This window comes from Ursus arctos, chromosome X (assembly GCF_023065955.2).
Source record: "Ursus arctos isolate Adak ecotype North America chromosome X, UrsArc2.0, whole genome shotgun sequence".
Lineage (NCBI taxonomy): Eukaryota > Metazoa > Chordata > Mammalia > Carnivora > Ursidae > Ursus > Ursus arctos.
In genome coordinates, this window is record NC_079873.1 from 56,853,502 (window position 1) to 56,878,381 (window position 24,880).

At 55.6% G+C, this 24,880-nt stretch overlaps 1 protein-coding gene across 17 annotated transcripts; it reads left to right on the top strand.

The window, feature by feature from the left end:
* Window positions 1–1,648: 1,648 nt before the first annotated feature.
* MED12 (mediator complex subunit 12) lies at window positions 1,649–23,553 on the top strand. Of its 17 annotated transcripts, none has more exons than XM_057312353.1 (46): window positions 1,668–1,960; window positions 2,488–2,592; window positions 2,800–2,991; window positions 3,128–3,287; window positions 3,836–4,017; window positions 4,205–4,315; window positions 4,431–4,685; window positions 5,035–5,181; window positions 5,567–5,666; window positions 5,791–5,927; window positions 6,155–6,286; window positions 6,645–6,771; window positions 7,217–7,446; window positions 7,816–7,896; window positions 8,036–8,206; window positions 8,409–8,553; window positions 8,720–8,770; window positions 9,102–9,220; window positions 9,416–9,559; window positions 10,043–10,206; window positions 10,419–10,550; window positions 10,975–11,202; window positions 11,378–11,522; window positions 11,695–11,815; window positions 12,193–12,294; window positions 12,380–12,505; window positions 12,757–12,932; window positions 13,086–13,265; window positions 14,518–14,589; window positions 15,049–15,182; window positions 15,353–15,514; window positions 15,991–16,102; window positions 16,268–16,357; window positions 17,021–17,130; window positions 17,307–17,442; window positions 17,727–17,888; window positions 18,918–19,292; window positions 19,533–19,683; window positions 19,853–20,058; window positions 20,225–20,302; window positions 20,392–20,446; window positions 20,522–20,609; window positions 22,137–22,371; window positions 22,655–22,789; window positions 22,994–23,075; window positions 23,278–23,553. In XM_057312353.1, exons 1-46 carry the CDS (start codon window positions 1,862–1,864, stop codon window positions 23,319–23,321), a joined length of 6,489 nt encoding a protein of 2,162 aa, XP_057168336.1. In that variant the 5' UTR covers window positions 1,668–1,861; the 3' UTR covers window positions 23,322–23,553. The 17 variants fall into 17 exon arrangements, with proteins under 17 accessions (XP_057168328.1, XP_057168336.1, XP_057168337.1 ...); XM_057312354.1 differs by having other exon boundaries at window positions 20,228–20,302; XM_057312355.1 differs by having other exon boundaries at window positions 19,853–20,049.
* Window positions 23,554–24,880: the final 1,327 nt, after the last annotated feature.

Genomic DNA, 24,880 nt, shown 5'->3' on the forward strand with positions numbered 1-24,880 from the left:
TTCCCTCTGATCATGATTATTCCTCGAACCCACGAACTGGCCTTTCTTTCTTTCTTTTCTTCTTTCTTTCATTTGTTCTTTATTTCTTTCTTTCTAGAGATGAGTGGTGCAGAGAGAGAATTTTAAGCAGGCTCTACCCCCAGCGCAGAGCCCCCCAAGGGGCTCAATCTCATGATCCTGAGATCATGACCTGAGCCAAAATCAAGAGTCAGAGGCTTAACTGACTGAGCCACCCGTTCCGGGTCTTTCTTTCTTTCTTTCTTTCAAATTATTTATTTATTTGAGAGAGAGAGAGGGAAAGCAAGGGGGGGGTTGTTGGAGAGGGGGAAAGGGCAGAGGGAGGAGAAGACTCCCTGCTGAGTGGAGGCCTGACTCTGGGGCTCAATCCCAGGACCCTGAGATCAAGACCTGAGCAAACGCTTAACCTACCAAGCCACCCAGGAGCCCCTGGCTTTCCTTGCTAAAGGCCCCTGCTCTCTAACCTGTTCTTCATCTTATTGCCAGATTTATCTTCCCCCAAACACAGAGGTGACTGGAGACATTTTGTAGAAATTGTTTATTCGACAAACATTTATCGAGCCTTAAATATGTGCCAGGAGCTGTGCTTATGTTCTAACCCACCCTAATGCTCCGTGGGTTATACTTAGGGTTAGCTCAAATATTACCTCCTCCAGTATGTTTTCCTCTCCCCAATCAGAATTAATTTATCTTCCCATTGCAATTCAATAGCATTTTGTTAGTGTTATTTTTGCTATTTGCTAATTTTATTAGTTTTTTATTTGTCATTATCTGTTACTTTTATTATAGCACTTCATCTTTTCTCTGAAGAGCAATGCCATCACAGAAAGGGTACCGGCCCAAGAGTCCCAAAAAAATCTTAGCCTCAGCTCCGTTTCTCCGTACCTGCATGACATCTGGCAAGTGAACTTTCGCTCTTTGAAAATCAGCTTCCTCATCCACAAAATGGAGATAATTATAATCTCTAACTCAAGGGGCTGTTTGCAGGCTAAAGGAGATGATGTCTGAAGAGCATCTGACACTTAGTAGTGCCTGTTTCTCAAACTGGAGTTCATGGACACTTAGGGGATACATTGTTGACCTTTACCGGCTCTAAGAATTTCCCTGGAAAGTATGTAACATTTTGTTTGCTTCTGTAACTTTTCTGGGAAGGCCCATAGCGCGCATCAGCATCTTAAAGGGGTTGTGAGTCAAAAAAGGTTAAGAACCTCAATGCCAGACCATAAAGACCTTGAGGGATTAGAGCTGGCCTTTCAGGGGTTTAATAGGTGCTTTCTTATGCAGACAGTTTCTAATCTTCACAGTAGCCCTTTGAAGGAGGTAACGTACACCCATTTTTCAGATGCAGAAACTCAGAAAGGCAGAAGTGGTTTAGGGTAAAAGGCAGAGTTCCTAACCGAGGCAAATACCCTTGAGCACCGATTCCAGGCCAGGAACCGAGCGAGGCACTGGGGAGCCAGTTTCAGCTTAGAGCTCGGCGTTGCCGCTGCCTCCCGCCTCGCGGGGTCGCACCCCGGGCCACACTGGACCGCTCGAGGACGTTCCGCAGATATTTGGGGACTGAAATCGATCTTCAGCCGCGCGGGCCCAGAGGCTCCGCAGCCGCGAAGCTCCGCCCCACGCCGGGCTGGGCCCGCCCCCGCTGCAGTCGGTATTGTCCGACGGTTCCCGGCGTCCCTCGGTTCCCCTCGGTAGTTTCCGGCAACGATCGAGAGTTTCTGACGTGCCCCCTGTTGTCTCTCGGCTGCCGTCCTCGCAACCGCCGCCCCCCTTTTCAGTTCCCTCTCCCCCTCCCCCCTCCGCCGGCCCCGGCTGGCGCCTCTGGCGCTACGGGCTGGGCAAGATGGCGGCCTTCGGGATCTTGAGCTACGAACACCGGCCCCTGAAGCGGCCGCGGCTGGGCCCTCCCGATGTGTACCCTCAAGATCCCAAACAGAAGGAGGTGCGTTCAAAAATCGGGGCTCTCAAGGGGCCTGAGGCAAGCGATCGGCATAGGAGGAAGCATTGATGGTTTGGTGGGGGGGGCGGGGCGGTTTGGTGGGAGCCAAAGTCCCAAAAGGGGTTAGAGTAAAGTGGGCTGGTGTGGGAGCGTGGGACCTGGGGGGAGGGGGTTCCGGGGGGCGACTAGGGAATGATGTAGGGGCCACGCTGGAGGCGCCCCCCTCCACACGCACACACACACACCTCAGAAAGTTGTCTGAGGCAGCTTGGTGAGCTGCGGCTGCTCGCAAGCTTGCGAGGAAGAGTGATGTTGAGCGAGCGCTGGGTGATTGGAAATCTTAGTGACTGTGGGGGTGAGGGTGGGGTCCAAATGAATATAAGGGCCTAGCTTTAAATAACAATCTGTTCTACTCAGAATCCTCCTCCTACTTCCCCCCCCCTTGTTCCCTTCTCTTCTCCTGCCCTCCTCTCCCACCACCACCACCCCCAGGGGGAAAAAAAAGCTAAAATGTCGTTTTCCTGCCTCAGGATGAACTGACGGCCTTGAATGTAAAACAAGGTTTCAATAACCAGCCTGCTGTCTCTGGGGATGAACATGGCAGTGCCAAGAACGTCAACTTCAATCCTGCCAAGGTGAGACAGCCCTGCCAGGCTGAAGGAAAAGGCTGGACGAATCTGAGAAGGAGCAAAGGCCCTGGGTTGGGAAGACCTAAAGGGACGACCTGAATGGCTGAGTTTTCCTTCATGACCTCATGCTACCACATTGGTATTAGCCCATCAGAGGCATGACCACCTCTCCGCCTCTCCTTCCCATCCTGAGGTGTAGTTTTCTTCCCTCAGATCAGTTCCAACTTCAGCAGCATTATTGCGGAGAAGTTACGTTGTAACACCCTCCCTGACACCGGTCGCAGGAAGCCCCAAGTGAACCAGAAGGACAACTTCTGGCTGGTGACTGCACGATCCCAGAGTGCCATTAATACCTGGTTCACTGACCTGGCTGGCACCAAGCCACTCACGCAACTAGCCAAAAAGGTGAGGTGCTGGTTCCTGGTCTTCAGGCCAAGGCGGGGAGCATGGGTATGAAGTACTCTCCTATCCCCAGATTAAACTACGTGGGTGCCAACTTGTGGGGATGATAGAGGTCTCACTATCTGTGATGTCCGTCCAGGTCCCCATTTTCAGTAAAAAGGAGGAAGTGTTTGGGTACTTAGCCAAATACACAGTGCCTGTGATGCGGGCCGCCTGGCTCATCAAGATGACCTGTGCCTACTATGCAGCAATCAGTGAGACCAAGGTGAAGAAGAGACATGTCATTGACCCCTTCATGGGTGAGTAACTCCTAATACCAGGGGTCCCACCACTGATCGCATCAAGGAGTGATAGAGAGACCCTTGGAATGATTCTGCTTCGTCGTCTGTATTACTTGCTTCTGCTTTTATCTTGCATTCACTCCATTGGTAAACATTGAGTGTCTTGAGTATCTGCTGTGTGCATGTACTGGGCTGTCGAGGGGACTGGTCCCTTATTCCCACCCTTAGGATGCTTATAGTCTGGTAGGGATGCTAAGGCATATGTACGAATCACATAACTAGAGAAAGTGTGTGTATGCATGACTATGTGTATATATGTGTGTGTGTCTCGAAAGAGAAGGTGAAAGGTTTTTTGAGACTTCAGTGGACAGAAAGATTACTTTCTTTTGGGGACACCTGGGAAGGCTTTGGGCAGGTGTCATTGGACCAGAGCCTGAGAAGATGAATAGAATTTAGAAGTATGGTGATTGGGGATATGGGTGTGGGGTAGCGGGGGGGGGGGGGAACAGAAGATGTTCTAAGCAGAGGGATGGTGTAAAATAGTCCTTTCCCCACCTTTCCCCTAGAATGGACTCAGATCATCACCAAATACTTATGGGAGCAGCTGCAGAAGATGGCTGAATACTACCGGCCAGGGCCCGCAGGCAGCGGGGGCTGTGGTTCCACGATAGGGCCCTTGCCCCATGACGTAGAGGTGGCAATCCGGCAGTGGGACTACAACGAGAAGCTGGCCATGTTCATGTTTCAGGTAGGAAGAAGGGCATGTCACATCACGCCTCAGTGGAACCTGGCCTCACGTTCTGCCGGTATGGGACAGAATCTGCCTGCCAGCTTCCCCCAGCTGTGGTTCTCTTCCTCCATTCGTTTACTTTATCTGCTTTATCGCTAAGAGTCCCCAGGGAAACTAATACGCTTCCCGCCCCTTGGACCCATAGGATGGAATGCTGGACAGACATGAGTTCCTGACCTGGGTCCTTGAGTGTTTTGAGAAAATCCGCCCTGGAGAGGATGAGCTACTTAAACTGCTGCTGCCCCTGCTGCTTCGAGTAAGGCCTAGGATTTGGTGGGGAGGAGTGCCTAGGGAGGATCCGAGGAGGAATAAGATGTGACTGCCATGTCCCTTGGGGAGAACTGGGGGTTTTGATGGGCATGTCTTCACAGTACTCGGGGGAATTCGTTCAGTCTGCGTACCTCTCCCGCCGCCTTGCCTACTTCTGTACCCGGAGACTGGCCTTGCAACTGGATGGCGTGAGCAGTCACTCATCTCACATTATGTCTGCTCAGTCGACAAGCACACTGCCCACCACCCCTGCTCCTCAGCCCCCAACCAGCAGCACACCCTCTACACCCTTTAGTGACCTGCTGATGTGCCCTCAGCACCGGCCTCTGGTTTTTGGCCTCAGCTGTATCCTTCAGGTGGGTACTGTGTGGGCCCAAGGAAGCATTAAGAAGCATCCTGAGAAGACTTGGATGCCTGTCCTGAAGAATGGGGGTGATTCTCAGTGGGAGGTGGGAGCAGGCACTGAGTACTTGCTTGGAGATTGTTGCTTCTCGTTCCTGGGGCATTAGTTCCTTTCCAGGACTAAACAGTAGACCTGGAGCCTTTTAGGAGAGGGGATGAGGGGAGGGGCTCAGAGATGGAGTGGTGCTACGCCAGGGACTCAGAATAACGTTGGCCCAGAAAGCTCAGGCTGGGGTCTTCTAATGGGGTTCTAGAGAGGTAGCCTTGGGAACTGAGCCTGACTTAGCTGTTCCGGTCTGGCAGACCATCCTCCTGTGCTGTCCTAGTGCCCTGGTTTGGCACTACTCGCTGACTGATAGCCGCATTAAGACTGGCTCACCACTCGACCACCTGCCTATTGCCCCCTCCAACCTGCCCATGCCAGAGGGCAACAGTGCCTTTACTCAACAGGTAAGTCCCACCAGGAGCCAGCCTTGTGCCCCTGGATTGAGACGGGAGGCTGAATTGCTCTTTCAGAAATAGTGACTTAGAGGGGCACCTGGGTGGCTCAGTCAGTTAAGCGTCTGCCTTTGGCTCAGGTCATGATCCCAGGGTTCCTGGATCAAGCCCTGCGCTGGGCTCCCTGCTCAGCAAGGAGTCTGCTTCTCCCTCTCCCTCTGCCTCTCCCCCTGCTTCATGCTCTTTCCCTCTCTGTCAAATAAATAAATAAAACCTTTTTAAAAAAAAAAAAGGAGATAGTGACTTTGAGTCTGGTACTGTCCTTTGCGCCTAGGCCCTGGCTTTCTGTAGGCCTTGGTGCATCCTTAATTAAAGCCCTCCTTTTCCCATACTGCAGGTCCGTGCAAAGTTGCGTGAGATTGAGCAGCAGATCAAGGAGCGAGGACAGGCGGTTGAGGTTCGCTGGTCTTTTGATAAGTGCCAGGAAGCTACTGCAGGTGGGTGCCAGAGGACAGAGAGTAAGAAGGATGTTTGAGGGGAGAATGGTAAGGACCTAGCAATCTGAGAGTCGGCACACATTTGGCCTCTTGTTAAGTCCCCTTTACCGCTTTTCCTCCCGAGGCTTCACCATTGGACGGGTGCTCCATACTTTGGAAGTGTTGGACAGCCATAGTTTTGAGCGCTCTGACTTCAGCAACTCTCTTGACTCCCTTTGTAACCGAATCTTTGGATTGGGCCCTAGCAAGGATGGGCACGAGGTAAGCAAGGAGGGGAACAGACGGAGCAAAACAAAAACAAAACATTGCAAGAGCAACAGTACGCCTGAGGGGAAGGCATGGTGAGGGCGGACACCAGGGATGTGTGAAGAGACAGTCTTCCTGGGCCTGGGATGTTTTAAGATGGGGGCCCAGTCTTGAAGAAATTAGAGCACGGTACTTTTTCCCCAGCCCTACCCTACTCACCCTTGTCTTCCTTTGGTCTCCAGATCTCCTCGGATGATGACGCCGTAGTATCATTACTGTGTGAATGGGCCGTCAGCTGCAAGCGTTCTGGTCGGCATCGCGCTATGGTGGTAGCCAAGCTGCTGGAGAAGAGACAGGCCGAGATTGAGGCCGAGGTCAGGGGGCAGAGATAAGAGAACACGGTTGGCCAATGGGGCAGGGGCAGCTGGGGTTGGAAACAGATGGAGCTGAGTAGCAGAACCCAAGTTCAAGTTGTGAGAAGACAGAGGGGTACGGAACCTAAAGGGAAAGTTGAGTACATAAGGCAACAGGAAGAAGGAGTAGATCGATGTTGGAGTTAGGGAAGTAGACAGGGCTTCAGTTGGGAGGTGGTAAAGAAAATGGAGCTCAAAGCGGGGCTGGAAGCGAAGAGCTTGGGGGTGGAGGTGAGACACGTGGCAGTTCAGGCATATGCATGGAGAGGTGAAGAAGCAGGGCAAAACCGACGCTAGGGTTGCTTCTCTTGTCTTACAGCGTTGTGGAGAATCAGAAGCCGCCGATGAGAAGGGTTCCATTGCCTCTGGCTCCCTTTCTGCTCCCAGTGCTCCCATTTTCCAGGATGTCCTCCTGCAGTTTCTGGACACCCAGGCTCCCATGCTGAGTATGGACCCCTGCCACCCTCCGCCTACCTCCGCCTAGACTCAGTTACCTGCCACTGTCACTGGGAAGCATAGCGAAGGGCTTTCTGGTGTCTAGTTCTGTTTTGGGCTTTCTGCAGACTGAGTTTGGGGTATAATTCTAGCCTCTGATCATCTTATGGTTGAACAGAATAAAGGAATCAAGAGAAGAATAAAAACAAGAACTCACACCAGAAGCATTCTCATGCATAAATAGCAGCAAGGATGCTCTCTTCGTTTCCGAGACGGGGTGTGGGGCAGGAGGGGGGTGAACCAACTGCACTTTGTCCCTCAACGGTTTGGGGGGTCGTTCCTTGTCTCGCCTACCTTGGGTACTCTTAGGAGCACTGTGCCTTCGGTGTGCTTCTCTCCCTGGCTGCCCGTTTCTTGTGCTCTTCTAAGCCCCCCTTTCTCATTCCCTCTGTGCAGCGGACCCCCGAAGTGAGAGTGAGCGAGTGGAGTTCTTTAACTTGGTCCTGCTGTTCTGTGAACTGATTCGACATGATGTTTTCTCCCACAACATGTACACTTGCACCCTCATCTCTCGGGGGGACCTCGCCTTTGGAGCCCCCGGCCCCCGGCCTCCATCTCCTTTTGATGACCCAGCTGACGACTCAGAGCGCAAGGAAGCTGAGGGCAGCAGCAGTAGCAAGCTGGAGGTGAGTGGGCTTTGTCTTGCCCTCGCTACCTTCTTCGGTTGCTCCCATCTTCCTGGCTCCCAGAGTGGTCTGGGTAGCCCTCCCCTAATAAGGAGGGTGGTATTGGCTCGGTGCTTTGGGGCCAGCCCAGCCCTCTCACATCCGTTATTGGCATTTGCTCCTCACAACGGGGTGAGGTGCTCTGATCCCCCACTTGGAAGCTGAAAGGATTGAGACGTGAGGTGGGTATGTGACCTGTCAGAGCTCGACTCCTGATACGGTGCTTTTCCTAACACGTCTCTTCCCTCCAACTTCGCTGTGGGCCTTTCTCGGTGGTGTGGAGCAGCTCCCTGGGGCTAAAGCAACTTGGCTTATGTTCTGTGCCCTCAGGACCCAGGGCTCTCGGAGTCTATGGACATTGACCCTAGTTCCAGTGTGCTCTTCGAGGACATGGAGAAGCCTGATTTCTCAGTAAGTTAGATTCTCAGTAAGTTAGGTGTGGAAGAATGCAGCTCCTGAGGGCCTCCTGTTATGCGTCTCTGGGGAATTTCTTTATGCTCCTGACCCCCTTTTCACTCTCTAAATGTTCTGCCTTTTCGCCTTTTCTTAGTTATTCTCCCCTACTATGCCCTGTGAGGGGAAGGGCAGTCCATCCCCTGAGAAACCAGATGTGGAGAAGGAAGTGAAGCCCCCACCCAAGGAGAAGATAGAAGGGACCCTTGGGGTTCTTTATGACCAGCCGCGGCATGTGCAGTATGCCACACACTTTCCCATCCCCCAGGTACTGTTCCCCGAGCTCCTGGAGACCTCAGTTTTGCGCCGGGGTTTCTGTCCAAGGACTGTGCTGAGGGGTTGGAGCTGTTCTTGCGGGTGTGGTATGCTGGGAAGGGCTTGAGCACTGGGATGCTAAGGGGCACGGAGCATGCTTTGGAGAGGAGGGAGTGAGGCCTGTACCGGAGTCTGACGGTGCTGCTGGGATGCAGGAGGAGTCATGCAGCCATGAGTGCAACCAGCGGTTGGTCGTACTGTTTGGGGTGGGAAAGCAGCGAGATGATGCCCGCCATGCCATCAAGAAAATTACCAAGGATATCCTGAAGGTTCTGAACCGCAAGGGGACAGCGGAAACTGGTGGGTTTGAGGTTCCTGAAACAGATCTCCCCCTAGGAGTGCCCTAGTCAGTGTCCCCTTCCCCAGCACAGGGAACCCCCAGTCATGTCCCCATGTCCTGTCTCTTGGAGTCTCCTGAGAGCTCTAGTCCTTTTGAAACTTCCCCCCTCATTCCCCCCCTCTGCAGACCAGCTTGCTCCTATTGTGCCTCTGAATCCTGGAGACCTGACATTCTTAGGTACCTCACAGTAAGCCCCATACTGCCCGCCCTCCCCCCCTCCCCTCCCTTGACCTAGCACCTCCCTGTATGTATTCCTCTAAGGTCCACGTAGTCTGTGGTCCTCTAAACCTTTGCTTCACTGACCCCTTCCCTTCATCCCTCCCCCACCACATCCTCGACCCTCCCTTCCCTTCTCCCTTTCTCCCTCCCACCCTTCCTCCCTGCCTTCCTTCCCTGATCCCTCCCTCCCCCCACCCACTCACAGCCTTCTCTCCATACCCCCATCCAGACCCCCAGTCAACTAGTTCTCGTCCCCATCCCGACTGCTCCCTTTCCACTGTCCCCTCAGGTGGGGAGGATGGGCAGAAGCGGCGACGCAACCGGCCTGAAGCTTTCCCCACTGCTGAAGATATCTTTGCTAAGTTCCAGCACCTTTCACATTATGACCAGCACCAGGTCACGGCTCAGGTGTGGGCCTAAGTCTTGCCCCCTTCCCAGCGTTCTGCCGGCCTGCCCTGTTTTCCTTTCCTCCTTATCTTTTTTTCTCCCCCCTAGGCAGGCTAAACCTCCCGGTCTCATCCCCTTCCGCCATCCTCCTTTTCTTGCCTCCCTGGTTCTTCCCGCTTCTCTCCACTCCCGTCTCACTCCCACTGCCCTTATCAGGTCTCCCGGAATGTTCTGGAGCAGATCACAAGCTTTGCCCTTGGCATGTCATACCACTTGCCTCTGGTGCAGCATGTGCAGTTCATCTTCGACCTCATGGAATATTCACTCAGCATCAGTGGCCTCATCGACTTTGCCATTCAGGTGGGGAAGTTGGGGAGATGAAGGTGAAGGAAAGCGTTTGTGCTGTATAGGGTCACGAGGTCGAGAGTCGGGGCTCAAGCCTGTGTCCCGGACTACTTGGGATGGGCAAGAAGGCTAGCTCGGTGGGGGCTGGAGGGTCAAGTGGAACATGAGCTTAGAAGGCCGGACTAGAGGCACGTGCTCCACAGGGAGGCCCAAGAGATAGATGAGAGCTTGGGTACGGACTGTCCTCCCGCTGTGGTGTTCATAGAATTGTATCCTAGAGACGGGTTAGATCATTAGATCGTTAGATCGTCAATGTGGCTTGTGGCGTTAATAGAATAAAGGACTGGCGTATGGCAACAGGGCCCTTCTAGACTGAGGCGGCTCCAGCAGGAAGGGGCTCAGGCCTGCCTGGGCAGTGGCCTCGCAGGAAGGGGGGTTATATACAACACGTGGGCCTCGTCTCATTTCTCACCCCCTGCCCCAAACTCGCTCTGCTAGCTCCTGAACGAACTGAGCGTGGTCGAGGCCGAGCTGCTCCTCAAGTCCTCGGATCTGGTGGGCAGCTACACTACCAGCCTGTGCCTGTGTATCGTGGCCGTCCTGCGGCACTACCACGCCTGCCTCATCCTCAACCAGGACCAGATGGCCCAGGTCTTTGAGGGGTAAGCAGAGGCTGTGGAATGACTGGACGGCACAGGACTCCAGCGAAGGCCAGTGGCAGGGGGCCCCCGAAGGACACGGAGGGCTCTCACCGTGGGGAAGTACCTGCCGTTTGGGCGGAGGGGGGAGGCTCGTGAGCCTGTGTCCGGGGACCTCTGTGCCTTGGCCCGTGCGCACCACCAATGACCGGCTCAGCCTTGCCCCCTCGTGACAGGCTGTGTGGCGTAGTGAAGCATGGGATGAACCGGTCAGATGGCTCCTCTGCGGAACGCTGTATCCTTGCTTATCTCTATGATCTGTACACCTCCTGTAGCCATTTAAAGAGCAAATTTGGGGAGCTCTTCAGGTAAGAGAGGTGGAGGAGGTGAGGGTAGAGAGTGGGACCTTGGCCCGTCTCCTTCCCGTTACCGCTCAACTCAGGAGCAGAGCACAGCCCAGGACCCTGCTGTCTCTGCGGGGCCAGCTGGGAACTCTGTCCTTCACATGGTCTTGGTTCCGGAGAGTAGGCCTGCCTCCCTCTCTTCCTTATCAGCCTGGCCCCCAGCCCATCTCTATGGGGCCCACACTCCTCCTCCTCCCAGCCTCCAGAGGCCCCCGCGCCTTGTTCTCACTGGGTCCCTGTCCCTCCCACTCTGCTTGGTCCCGGCTCCCTTTTGCTTGTCCCAAGGTCCCCGGCGCCTCCCTTTTTTTCTCCTCTCCCCCTTCCAGACCACTCCTCTGCCTCGCCAGATCTCCTCCAACACTACTGTGTCCCTTCTCCCCCTCTGCAGCGACTTCTGCTCCAAGGTGAAAAACACCATCTACTGCAACGTAGAGCCCTCAGAATCCAACATGCGCTGGGCGCCCGAGTTCATGATTGACACCCTGGAGAACCCTGCAGCTCACACCTTCACCTACACGGGGCTAGGCAAGAGTCTTAGTGAGAACCCCGCTAACCGCTACAGCTTTGTCTGCAATGCCCTTATGCACGTCTGTGTGGGGCACCATGATCCCGATAGGTATGGGGCGTACTGAGTCGGGAACGGGCACCACGCTCCTGCCTGAGTTTGGGAGGGATGAGATACCCGGGAGGTACGGCAACCTTGGTTATTGCTGGGGTGGAGATGAAAAGTTAATGAGTCTGAGGTTTTGTGGAACAAGCTTTTTCCTGAGGGCGTTTGTACTTCTCCCCAGGGTGAATGACATCGCAATCCTGTGTGCGGAGCTGACTGGCTACTGCAAGTCCCTGAGTGCAGAATGGCTAGGGGTCCTGAAGGCGTTGTGCTGCTCCTCGAACAATGGCACTTGTGGTTTCAACGACCTTCTCTGCAACGTAGATGTGAGACTTGGGCCTGGGTCCTGCTGGGGCATGGTATGGTTCCCTGGGCCGGGGGCTGGTCCCAGTCGTCGAGGTAGCAGAGGGACGGCCCGGTAGAGTGGAGGCCCACCACTTTGAGTTGGCAGCCTCTCTGCACACTGAGGCGGGGTGTCTTGTCTGCATTTTCCTCCAGGTCAGTGACCTGTCTTTTCACGACTCCCTGGCTACTTTTGTTGCCATCCTCATCGCTCGGCAGTGTCTGCTCCTCGAGGACCTGATTCGCTGCGCTGCCATCCCTTCGCTCCTTAATGCCGGTGAACTGCCAATCCATAACCCCTAGAATTTCTGGACCCCAGGTTTGACTAGACAATCTGGCCGTACTCTCACTGTTCGGTGTGGGGCTCCCTAGTACCGCCAGAGGCCAGTCCGGTGGTGTGCCTTGGGCTGGGAGCGGCCTCTTTCTAACCTGGCGTTGGCCGCCCCGATCTTTCTGTGTTTTGACCCTCCGAGAGACTCCCCTGGCGCTGTAAGACAATTGGCTGCCCCACCTCTTCTCCAGCATTATCTTGTCATTTCTCCTTTTGCCTGACCTCACCTTCCCTTGCAGCCTTTCGCCACCCACAAACCCACATACGGTCTCCCTTTGCCCTGTCCAATTTGCTTTGTTGTTGTTGTTTTTATTTTTCTTTAGCTTGTAGTGAACAGGACTCTGAGCCTGGGGCCCGGCTTACCTGCCGCATCCTCCTTCACCTTTTCAAGACACCTCAACTCAATCCTTGCCAGTCGGATGGAAGTAAGTGACCCCAATCTGAGCCAGCCAGCAGTAGAAAGTGTGGCTCCCCCCCCCCCGTTTCTACTTTTGCTTCCCCTGACTTCAGCTCCCTCCCCAGACAAGCCTACAGTAGGAATCCGTTCCTCCTGTGACCGCCACCTGCTGGCTGCCTCCCAGAACCGCATAGTGGATGGAGCTGTGTTTGCTGTTCTCAAGGCTGTGTTTGTACTTGGTATGGGGGTAGGAAGGGAGTGGTGCCAGAAGTGTGTGTGGGGTGGAGTGGTAGCTAAACTACAAAGGACAGTCTTTCTCCCTCCTCAAGGTGGTCTCTCTGACCTTTGGGGAGGAGAGGAGGGAGGGAAGTATATTTCTGTCCCACAGGGCAGGATTTGGGGAGTTGCTGCCTCTGTGGGTCCGGGCTGGGTCTCTACACTGTGTTCAGATCTCACTCTGCCCTCCCTATCTCCCGCCCGTGAACCACAGGGGATGCGGAACTGAAGGGTTCGGGCTTCACTGTGACAGGAGGAACAGAAGAACTTCCAGAGGAGGAGGGAGGAGGCGGCAGTGGCGGGCGGAGGCAGGGTGGCCGCAACATCTCCGTGGAGACAGCCAGTCTGGACGTCTATGCCAAGTACGTGCTGCGCAGCATCTGCCAACAGGTCAGTCTCACCTTCCGCCCGCACCTCCTAGTGCCTTTACGTAACAGAGCGCTCTTTCCAGCCACGGCCACGCCACCTTCTTCCTATACCTCCTGCCGCTCGTCGACCCCCAGCCCATCCCCCTTACTCCGTACCCCGTCACTGCTTCTTCAGGAATGGGTAGGAGAGCGTTGCCTTAAGTCACTGTGCGAGGACAGCAACGACCTGCAGGACCCGGTGCTGAGTAGCGCGCAGGCACAGCGCCTCATGCAGCTCATCTGCTACCCGCATCGATTGCTGGACAATGAGGACGGGGAAAACCCCCAGCGGCAGCGCATTAAACGCATTCTCCAGGTAGGCCAAGGGGACGGGGGTCTCGGAGGAAGTGGGGGGCCCAGGCCCGGGGTGAAACAGTGGGAGTCCTGAGAGAAAAAGAGGGCGGTGGTCAAGGAGGAAGACAGACGGGGCAGAAGGCGGTGAGAGAAACAGTTCCGACATGCGTTCAGGAGTCAAGCCCACGCGGTCTAGCGCCTAGAGCCAACCGTTGGGTAAGGGCGCGGCTATCGGGAGTGGGACCGGGACCGTAGCTTATCAGTGGGAGGCACAACATCCAGGAAACTGAGTTTGGGGCTTGCTTGTTTGGCGTTTGCTCCTGGCTAAGTAGCGGACGGCGGGGCTCCCGAGGAGCTCGCAGTGATGGAGCGTCTGCTTTGGGCCGAGTAGTGTGCTCAGTGCTCTATGTACATCTTCTTGTTTCATCTGTGCAGCCCCGTAAAGTAGGTAGGGATGTCTGTGTTTGACCAATGAGGACTCCAAGGCTCGAAGAGCTTAAGTCATTTGCCCAAGGTCACACAGCTAGTGAGTTTAGAGTCAGCATGGGAACCCAGGCGGGCCCGTACCCCGTGCCTTTGCCACACGGATTCAGACATTCAGGTAACTGGAGGGAGGGTGGAGAAGGAAAGCCATCAGGAAGAGCTACAGGAATAAGGTCTCTTCAGCCCAGAGGAGATAACGTCAGGGAGGGATTAACTCACAGTAGGAGGCTTTGGGTCCTAAAGGACTTTGAGCAGCTGGTTTAAAACAGGAGAAGCAGGCTTCAACTTTAACATCAAAGATTTAGGGTAAGCGTTAAGGAGAACTTCCCCCCTCGAAGGAATGTGAGGCTCTGGAACTGGAGACTGGGGAAAGGTGAAGTTTTCCCAAACCGCTTTTAAAACAGTGTAGGTTTCTCGGGGCTCCTGGGTGGTGCAGTCGTTAAGCGTCTGCCTTCGGCTCAGGGTGTGATCCCGGCGTTCTGGGATCGAGTCCCACATCAGGCTCCTCTGCTGTGAGCCTGCTTCTTCCTCTCCCACTCCCCCTGCCTGTGTTCCCTCTCTCGCTGGCTGTCTCTGTCAAATAAATAAAATCTTTAAAAACAAAACAAAAAAAAGGGTAGATTTTTCAACCATTTTGGGTCATGTTGGTGGAGTCTTTCCTGAATAGAGTGACATGGGTAGGCATATGTGTTTCAAGGTTGTGAGAGATCAGGAACTGGCCTTGGGGTGGTAGGTGGCTGGGGGCGGGGGACGTGATGATGACGAGCTTGCGGGCGGCGTCTCTACCCCAGAACTTGGACCAGTGGACCATGCGCCAGTCTTCTTTGGAGCTGCAGCTCATGATCAAGCAGACCCCTAACAACGTGAGTGGAGCCCGCCCCCCTCTTTCCCATACTCACTTCCAACTCCATGCAGCAGGGGGGCGGGCCACCACAGAAGAACCTGCGTCTCACCCTCAGGTCCTTGAGCCGAGAGAGATAAGAGAGGATGGGAAGATGGCAAACGCATGGGGCTGATGAATAGGGAGGTGGGTCGGGAGTGTTGGGGCTCTGTGCCTTGGGGGGGGGTATTGGCTGCGGTAGTGGCGGAGGCTGTTTCTGTGGTCACAATGGTAGGAAGGTGTGCGTGGAGGAGACAGTGGGGAATTGGAGAAATAAGGAGGTGCTGGAGGGCACGGCTCCCAGCAGAGTGGTGTCTCTCCCTTCTCGTTGCCCTCCAGATGCTTTTCTCCACCCTCATCTTCTATGTCTCCTACTCTCTGTTTTCCTTCACCCCCAGTTGCCTAGTTAGCACCCCTTGTGCCTTTCATCCCCCCACCCCAGGAGATGAACTCCCTCTTAGAGAACATCGCCAAGGCCACAATCGAGGTTTTCCAACAGTCAGCGGAGACAGGGTCATCTTCTGGAAGCACTACCAGCAACATGCCCAGCAGCAGCAAGACCAAGCCAGTGCTCAGGTTGGGTAGAAACCTGTCCGGACCCCTCCCCTTCTGAGTTGTTCTTCTGCTAGTGTAAATGATTTCAGCCTCACGGAGATACTAGGCCTGTCCATCAGGCAAGGAGAGGATGGATTGTTCTACCCTTGCCTGGCTCCTCTGGAACCCTGTGTACTCCATCTGTCCTCCAGCTCTCTAGAGCGCTCTGGTGTGTGGCTGGTGGCCCCCCTCATTGCTAAACTGCCCACCTCAGTCCAGGGGCATGTGTTAAAGGCGGCTGGGGAGGAACTGGAGAAGGGCCAGCATCTGGGTTCCTCTTCCCGCAAAGAACGTGACCGACAAAAGCAGAAGAGGTAAAGTGGCTGTGGGGGCACCAGGATTGAGGGTTAGAAAGGAAAGGAGGCAGGGCCAGGGAAGAAGAAAAGTTGGGACAAGTTGGGACAGAGGGGTGGGGATAAAAAAAATCACAGGAAAGTGGAAAATCGGAGGGTAAGAGTGGGCACGGTTGAGCAAGAGGCTAGATCTTTTTTGTTGTTAATTTTATTGATTTATTTGATAGAGAGAGGGATATCAAGAGAGAGCCCAAGCAGGAGAGGAGAGGGAGAAGCAGGCTCCCTGCTGAGCAGGGAGCCCAACACTGGGCTCAGTCCCAGGACCCCGGGATCATGACCTGAGCCAAAGGCCGACGCTTAACCAACTGAGCCACCCAGGCACCCCGAAAGGCTAGATCTTGAGAGAGTAGAGTCTGGGGCTTGGAATAATGAGCTTGGAGCTTCCTGACTCGCATCCCATGGTCCTCCTCTTCTTTTCCTCTTCCTCCCTTCTCTAGCATGTCCCTGTTGAGCCAGCAGCCATTCTTATCCCTGGTGCTGACGTGTCTGAAAGGGCAGGATGAGCAGCGTGAGGGCCTTCTCACCTCCCTCTACAGCCAGGTGCACCAGGTACAGGCCTCGGGGCCACCGAGCAGGGCCGCAGGGCAGAGACAGGTGCCCCTGAGGCCACCACGTCCCCAGAACCTCCAGTACTTTCCGATCAATGCCTTGGGTGTTTGGGGATGGAAATGAGAAGATGCCCCGAGCTGTGTGTTACCCTTTTTTCTGTCTCAGATTGTGAATAACTGGCGTGACGACCAGTACTTAGATGACTGCAAACCAAAGCAGCTCATGCACGAGGCTCTCAAGCTGCGGCTCAACCTGGTGAGAGGGGGGCCCGGGGAGAAGAAAGACGTGGGTGGGACTAGAACTGCACCACAGAGAAGCCCTCCTCCCCCTCTCCGGCCGGCCAGGGGCTGGTGGGGAGCTGAGACAGAGGCCTCAATTTCCGCTGGATCTTCGAGTACAGACCTGGCTGTCCTCAAGACGCAGGACCTAGGGGCGCCTGGGTGGCTCAGTGAGTTAAGTGTCTGCCCTCCGGCTCAGGCTGTGATCTCAGGGTCCTGAGATCAAGCCCCACATGGAGCTCTGTGCTCTCTCTCTCAAATAAGTAAATAAAATCTTAAAAAAAAAAAAAGACACAGGATCTAGAAGTGGTTGAGGGCCTGGATCTTGGCAGAGACCCTGCCCCAGTATCTTAGATTCTGGCTGGGCCCTCGGAGCCCTAGAAACCCAACACGGAACGTTGAGTGGAATTCTGGACATCCCTTAGTCCAACTCTGATCAGTTCCTAAGTCAGGAAACCAACGCCCAAAGGCGCCAAGAATTAAGTCATTGGCCTGGAATCATATAGCAGATCATGGGTCCGACTGGCACATGGCCTGAGCTGTGCGAAGTGGCGGCCAGGCCGGCCGGGTTCCACTGTAAGCTTTCCCGCAGTGCTAGATTTGGCCCCCGAGCCATCTGACTGGGTCGTGGCCCTGGCAGGTGGGCGGCATGTTTGACACGGTGCAGCGCAGCACCCAGCAGACCACCGAGTGGGCCGTGCTCCTCCTGGAGATCATCATCAGCGGCACCGTGGACATGCAGTCCAACAAGTAAAGCATCCCCACCCCTTCCCTTCAGTTTTGTACCCAAGAGGAACTCCCTTCCCCCACACCAGGTGCACGGCCCCCTACGGTTGGCATGGCTCTCCCTGCTCGGGTCCCACGCTGAGGCGTTGTCTGTCCTAGCCTGTTTCCTCTCCGGTTTTCTCCCGGGCTTCTCATCACAGCGAGCTCTTCACCACTGTGCTGGACATGCTGAGTGTGCTTATCAACGGGACCCTGGCCGCGGACATGTCCAGCATCTCTCAGGGCAGCATGGAGGAGAACAAACGTGCCTACATGAACCTGGTGAAGAAGCTGCGGGTGAGCAGGAGGGAGGGCAGGGCTCGGCGGGGCCGGGGACCGGCCCCATGGCTCCGGCTCGCCTGACCTTGTGCACGCTGCCCGGCCTCAGGGATTTCGTTGAGGCCAGAGCCGCCTGCCCTCCCTGTCCACATCCGCTTTTCTTTTTTTGTTTGTTATTTGTACATCGAGGCGAGGCTTTACCAAGTTTCATCTTCGTGCCCCGTTCTCTGCTGTCCCCTGAGACTTCCCATTCCTCCTTTGCTGTGTCCTTGAGCCCTTGCCCCATCTTCCTCTGCCCGCAGAAGGAGCTCGGGGAGCGCCAGTCAGACAGTCTGGAAAAAGTTCGCCAGCTGCTGCCACTGCCCAAGCAGACCCGAGATGTCATCACATGTGAGCCACAGGGCTCCCTCATTGACACCAAGGGCAACAAGATTGCAGGCTTTGACTCCATCTTCAAGAAGGAGGCACGTCCCCTTTCTTTCCCATCCCCGTGGCACCGATCCCCCCACACCCAGCTTTTCCCCGCTTTGGGCAAGAGCTTTCCCTGCATGAACCTTGTGGCTATGACAGGCTCAGTAGGCCAGGGAATCCGTGGGGCTCTTCTGGTGAGAGCCGTCTCTGGGGTGTGGAGCTGATCACTGAACTTTTGTTTACGTTTCTGCTCCCCATCTTGGGAGTCTCATTCTTTTTCCTTGGTCTGTCCCTTCACCTCTGCAGGCCTCCCCCCATCCACACCCAACTTCGAACAGACCACCCATTTCTCAGCACCTTGTCCTCCTCCACCCTGGTCGGTACCCCACCCATCGGTCTGGCCGACTGCTGGATCTGTTACCCCTGCATTCCTCTGCCCCAGCGCACCCATCTCTGCGCAACTTTCTCTGCCCCTTGTCTCTGTCTCTGTTGAGTAACCTGAATCGCTGTGGAGGGGGGGGGGCGGGGAGACAAAGCAGAGTCTAAATTCCAGAGTCCAACCCAGTCCTACATACATTGTCTTCACTTCTTTTCCTGGCCCATCTGGCTGGCTTTCCCCCCCATGCCTTCCCCCCACCCCCCACCACATGACTCTCACTTGGCCTTTCTCTGTGTCTCTCCGATCCCCTCTTTTGTCTCTCTCTTCCTGTTTTTCTGTCTCCCTATTTCTGTCTCTCGCTCTCTGTCTTTGCCTGTCTTCAGGCTCTCCCTGCCTTCCTGTTTCTGTCTGTGTCTTCCTCTGAATGTCCGCATCTGTGCCCGTCTCTGCTCCCTCGCCCGTGACCCTCGCCCCTCTGAACTCCGTCTGCTCTGTGAGTGTGTATGTGTGTCAGTATGTGTGTGTGTTCGTGTCCATCTGTCTCCCTCTCACCGCCTCCCCGGAACCTACCCGGGGCCTGTTTTTGTTTTTGTTTTTGTTTTCTTTTATTGTCAGCAGATCCTACCCCCTCTCCTAGAGTCCTCAAGGTCTGTCTCTGTTTTCCAAATCTCAGCAGCTCACTGTGTCTCGTTTTCTGGAGCAGGGTCTACAGGTTTCCACCAAACAAAAGATCTCTCCCTGGGATCTTTTTGAGGGCTTGAAGCCGTCAGCACCACTCTCCTGGGGCTGGTTTGGAACAGTCCGGGTGGACCGGCGAGTGGCCCGAGGAGAGGAACAGCAGCGCTTGCTGCTGTATCACACGCACCTGCGGCCCCGGCCCCGTGCCTATTACCTGGAGCCGCTGCCGCTGCCCCCGGAAGATGAGGAGCCTCCTGCCCCCACCCTGCTAGAGCCCGAGAAAAAGGCTCCAGAGCCCCCCAAAACTGACAAACCTGGGGCCGCTCCACCCAGTACTGAGGAACGCAAGAAGAAGTCCACCAAGGGCAAGAAACGCAGCCAGCCAGCCGCCAAGACAGAGGTTAGCGCTGCCCCCCACCCCGTTATGCTTCTTCTACAGCCTCCCCCCTCTCTCTTTCTCCATGATTCTGTGCAGTTTCTGGTTTCTGGTTTCTGGGGGCGGGGGAGGTGGGGGAGAGGTGCCTTTAGAATTACAGAAATGAGCCACATAGGTCTAGCTCCTCTGCACCCCTTGTACCCCAGCTCACCCCACCCCACCGAGCTACAGTCCACTCACCTTCCTCCTCTGCTGTTCACACAGGACTATGGAATGGGCCCGGGAAGGAGCGGCCCCTATGGCGTGACGGTGCCTCCAGACCTCCTGCACCACGCTAACCCCGGTTCCATATCCCATCTTAGCTATAGGCAGGGTTCCATAGGCCTGTACACCCAGAACCAGCCGCTACCCGCAGGTGAGAGCCAGCCCCTAGGAATGAGAGTTACCCGAGCGTCTCTCCCGCCTGAGGGACGATGCCACATCTCTGAGGATCTGTGCATGACCTGGACGCGGAGCCAGGGATTGGTGGGCGGGGGGGGGGGGGGACAAGGAGCCTGGAGAGGTCAGCCCGCTCCCCTTTCCAGGTGGCCCTCGCGTGGACCCGTACCGCCCCGTGCGGTTACCGATGCAGAAGCTGCCCACCCGACCACCATACCCTGGAGTGCTGCCCACAACAATGACCGGAGTCATGGGACTAGAACCTAACTCCTACAAGACCTCTGTGTACCGACAGCAGCAGCCCGCGGTGCCGCAAGGACAGCGCCTTCGCCAACAGCTCCAGGCAAAGATAGTGAGAGGGGCAGTAGGGAGGGCCGCCAGGGAGAGGGGCTTTGGAGGGTCACGGGACTGAGGAGACACCTGGGATCTTCGCAAGGACTTGCAGAGCGGGAGATGTGAGAACCGAGATGGTAGAAAGCATTTTTCCGAGTTTGAGTTTGTCTCCTTTTTCCCTTCAGCAGAGTCAGGGGATGTTGGGACAGTCATCTGTCCATCAGATGACTCCCAGCTCTTCCTACGGTTTGCAGACCTCCCAGGTGAGGGCACAAGAGGGTGAGAATGGGGGAAGGGGGCTTGAGGCCAGCTGCCCTGCACAGGCCCTGACCCCCTCTCTCCTCCTCTTTAGGGCTATACTCCTTATGTTTCTCATGTGGGATTGCAGCAACACACAGGCCCCGCAGGTACCATGGTGCCCCCCAGCTACTCCAGCCAGCCTTATCAGAGCACCCACCCTTCTACCAATCCTACTCTTGTAGATCCTACCCGCCACCTGCAACAGCGGCCCAGTGGCTATGTGCACCAGCAGGCCCCAACCTACGGACATGGGCTGACCTCCACTCAAAGGTACCCAAGGCATCTGGGGGGGGGCTGTGAAGACACACTGGGCTGCGAGGGCGCATCTGGTGGGGGAAAACCCGTGCCAGGAGGTGACGGGACTAGTCAGAACTTTTGGAGATGTGAAGAACGCTTAGCTGGCCACAAAATGCCAGAGCCAGAAGGGACCTTGGCGACCGGTAGCTTTCCGTCCACATGCCTGACATTTCTTCCTGGCCCAGAGAGGGGAAATCACTCCTACAGCTATGATACGGAGAGATCCGGGGTTCTTAGACGTACTGAGTGGTAAGGGGTCATCCAGGCTGTAGTAGAGCAGTTCCACACTGGAACAGACTAGCCCCCGAGCCATCCGACCATGCGGAACACTAGTCTAGCTTTAGTTAAGACCCAGGAGCCACGTCTTGAGGCGCTGTAGCTTAGGATGTAGAACACTGGGGAGTGGACCAGAGGAAAGCCCTTTCCTTGGAAGCCTCAGCTGCCCGCTATGTGGCCAACACTATGCTAGGACGGTCTAGGGTGAGGAGAGATTTTAGAAGATACAGAGTCCCTCACCACAGAGAAGTTTTCATCCGGCTGGGGAGATGAGACTTACTCAGAACATGACGATGAGGAAAGAGGTATCAGGTGTGCAGTTGTGCGCTGCAAAGTAAATGGGAATTCAGAAAAGGTATGGGATGATGTCATCGTGGGCCTGAGTCATCAGAGGAAGTTTGACGAAGGAGGTGAGGTTTGAATTGGCCTTCAAAGGATAGCTATAATTTGGACTTGTGGAGTGGAGGACAAGAAAGGGGGGTCCTTTCTCGTTGACATAGCGTCAACGAAGACGTGGGGATCAGAGTAAGGAGGGTGACTGGGGTGGGGGGGGAATGGAAAGAAGAGCAAGGATAGCGTGTAAAATTCACGCTGGGGCAGTAGCAGGAGATAGGCGCGGGATGGGCAGGCTGATATGGGGCTTCGAGCGCTCAGTGTAGAGTTGAGACACAGTCCCCCAAAGAGCTCTTTTGATCAGGAAAGCCATATGGTGAGTCGATGTGCTGACAGATGAATATGGGATGCAGGGGTAGGACGCATGGGGAAGGAGACAGAAGACTTGAGACAGAGGGTCCGGCCGGGAGGTAGCCTGTTGCTGTGCCGTACGTGGGAAGGCATAAGAGTGGGAGAACTCAGTAGTCTTTCAGATTCAGAAATGTTCCCTGGGACCCCCAACACCGATAGCAGAAAGCACCTCAGTGGGTGTTCAGAGAACGCCTCTCCTATGCTAAGACTGACTTTCGTTCTTGTAAGAGAAAAATGGCAGAAACAGTGTTGGAAGATGCCTCGCCATGGAGGTTACGAGCCACTAAAACGGGGTGACATCTTTGCCCCTTATTCCCCAACCTAGAAATCTGTCAGAACCCAGAAGGGCCCTTCTGGTTAGTGCCAGGAGGAATGAGTGAAGCGACTTGTCGGGGTTTCCTCCAGGTCAGGGACTCGGGACTTCTCCTCCCCCCCCCCCCCAGGGCCGTGCCTTGACCTTCGGACCCCTGGGCTTTGCAGGTTTTCACACCAGACCCTGCAGCAGGCACCCATGATAGGTACCATGGCTCCGCTGGGCGCGCAGGGCGTCCAGGCCGGCGTGCGATCGGCGTCCATCCTGCCGGAGCAGCAGCAGCAGCAGCAACAGCAGCAACAGCAGCAGCAGCAGCAGCAGCAGCAGCAGCAACAGCAGCAACAGCAGCAGCAGCAGCAGTACCACATCCGGCAGCAGCAGCAGCAGCAGCAGATCCTGCGGGTGAGGCCCTGGGCCTTTCTGTGGGACCCAGAGTCCCAGGAGGGGGTGATGGGCACCCTTCGGGGCTCTGACTGCCAGCCATGGAGTGAGGCGGCGCCTGCCCCGGGGAGCGCCCCCTGGTGCGCAGTAGGGGCCCCGGAAGGCCCTGCCCTCCTCTCCCCCTGCTGGCTTCCAGGGTGGCCAGTGGGAGCGCCCCGGGAGGCCGGTGCTGGGACTGGGGGTGGTGGACCCTCTCGCCTCCCTGGCCGCCCCCACGTCTGAGGCTCGGCGCTCTCGTTCGCAGCAGCAGCAGCAGCAGCAACAGCAACAGCAACAGCAGCAGCAGCAGCAGCAACAGCAGCAACAGCAGCAGCAGGCACACCAGCAGCAGCAGCAGCAGGCGGCTCCTCCCCAACCCCAGCCCCAGTCCCAGCCCCAGGTAGCTGCTGGACCACAGCCCCCCGGGGGGGACAGATGCCCAGGTTGGGCACACAGCCAGTGAACCGGGTTGGGCACAGTGTTTTGGGGGCGGGGGGAGAGGTGGGAGGCAAGGCAAGGCACAGCACTTAGAAAGGGGGAGATGAGGATGGAGAAGGAAGTGGAAAGTTCGAGGTCCGTCTTCCACTTCCGGTTTCCGCCTCAGTTCCAGCGCCAGGGGCTTCAGCAGACGCAGCAGCAGCAACAGACAGCAGCTTTGGTCCGGCAGCTCCAACAACAGCTCTCCAGTAAGCCTGCCTTCCTCCCCCAGGGAGAGCCCCAGGGCCTGCACGGTGGGCCCCCGCACCCCGGGCGGGAGGAGCTCAGGTGATTGCTTCAGGCCCAGGTTGTGGTGTCCCATCCCTGCCCTTGGTACCTGAATAGCCTTCCTCGTGCATCCCCACCTCCCTGCTCAGTCTCCCAGGCCTGATCATCTCTGGTTTTCCGCAGATACCCAGCCACAGCCCAGTACCAACATATTTGGACGCTACTGAACCACCTGGAAGAACCACACGTGCACTGGATGTGGCCCCACCCTTTCCTCTTAATTCCCGGTCCCCTTCTCGGGCTAGCACCAGTAGTGGTTGGGGCTCTTCCCTCAGGCTCCATTTTTAATAAGTTTTTAGTATTTTTGTTAATGTGAGGCATTGAGCTGTTGGGTTTTGTATATTATTTATATAGAGACCCCAGAGCTGTTGCACCCAATACACAGAGCTTCTTTGCAAAGGGAGTGTGTGAGTTCTGCATGGCTGGCAAGGGCGGGCTCTGGGGGGAGTGCTGGGGGCTGGACCAACCAGTCAGAGCCTTCGTCCTGTTCCTGTTCCTCCTGTTCCGATCAACTCCCCTGTTTACCTTCCATCCCCTCAGTTTCTGAATTATAATTGCATTGCTACTCTTTCCTCCCTTCTCCAACCTGGCAACATATTATATAGGTTTGGGCCCTTGGTTTCTTAAGAAGGGCAGCCTACCTTCTCAGCTGGACCTTGCAGGTTCTTCGTAGCTTCTCGCCTGGAGGGAGAGGCTGCTGGGATGGGGGAGGGGCAGTGAGGCCCAAGGAAAAAATCTGTGGAACTGATTCTTCCGCTGCCCATCCCACACACTGGGTTTTAAACAAACTTCAGGGTGGGGGGTGTGACAGACACTGCCTACCTTTTTTGCCACCTCGCGTGCTCCCTGTCACACACGCAGCATCTTAGAGAACTTTCCCCAAGAGTCACATTTCTGGGATGAAAACTGGCCCGCCATTGGCAAGTGTCCCCATCGAACTGGTGGTGGTGGAAGGACGGTATCATTCTAGGAGGAAGAGAGACCCAGGAAAAGGAAGGACCCCTTTTTTTCTCTCTCCACTCTGTTGCTGGAACTGTTTTCACATGACCCACCTTGGCAGTGACCCAGGATGACTGTGGCGCCCTCCCATTTTACAGTAGAGAAAACTTGAAACTGTTGCCCCCGTGTCACATTTGGAACTGTGGCAGGGTCACCTGCGGCCCCTTTGCCTTCAGGTCTGGGGCCCTAGATCTAAGGCTATTCAGGAGAGCCAACTAACTGCTTTACTACAAAGGAGTCTTCTGGTATGCCCAGCTGGGGCTGGAAGAGGACCAGCCTCAACCTGGTGGGTGGGTGGGACCAGATGATTTGACAACTTCAGGGGAACATCTAAGCCATAGTTGCACTGGCAAGGGTCAAGTGTGCTGGTAAAACCAGGAGCACCAATCAATACCCAAGTTCTAGAAAAATAAAAAAGAATAAAACAAAACCCCGCTTTGAGGTCCACGACGCCCTCGCTCATGTGGGACTCAGCGAGTTTCAGAGCCGTGTGCACAAGGAATGAAACTCCGGACAGGGTGCAGGCAGCCGTGACCGAAGCTCGCTTCTGATCTGTTCTAGCCTGACATAAACATTCTGAGGAACTGCAGGGTTAGGGGGCTCGCCTGGGATAAGGGACACTCGAGGGACTCGGGGTGGGGGATGGGGGCTAAACAAACAGGACAGGTGCACTACACACGGAAACACGAGACACAAAGACAGCGGGATCTGGAGGGGAGAGCCTGAA

Excerpts from the sequence above, each read along its gene's own strand:
- MED12 (XM_057312322.1), top strand. The coding sequence starts at position 1,862 with ATGGCGGCCTTCGGGATCTTGAGCTACGAACACCGGCCCCTGAAGCGG. Across the intron at positions 8,207-8,408 it reads CACACTTTCCCATCCCCCAG|GAGGAGTCATGCAGCCATGA; the intron begins GTACTGTTCCCC and ends GCTGGGATGCAG. Across the intron at positions 16,358-17,020 it reads TCAAGCTGCGGCTCAACCTG|GTGGGCGGCATGTTTGACAC; the intron begins GTGAGAGGGGGG and ends TGGCCCTGGCAG.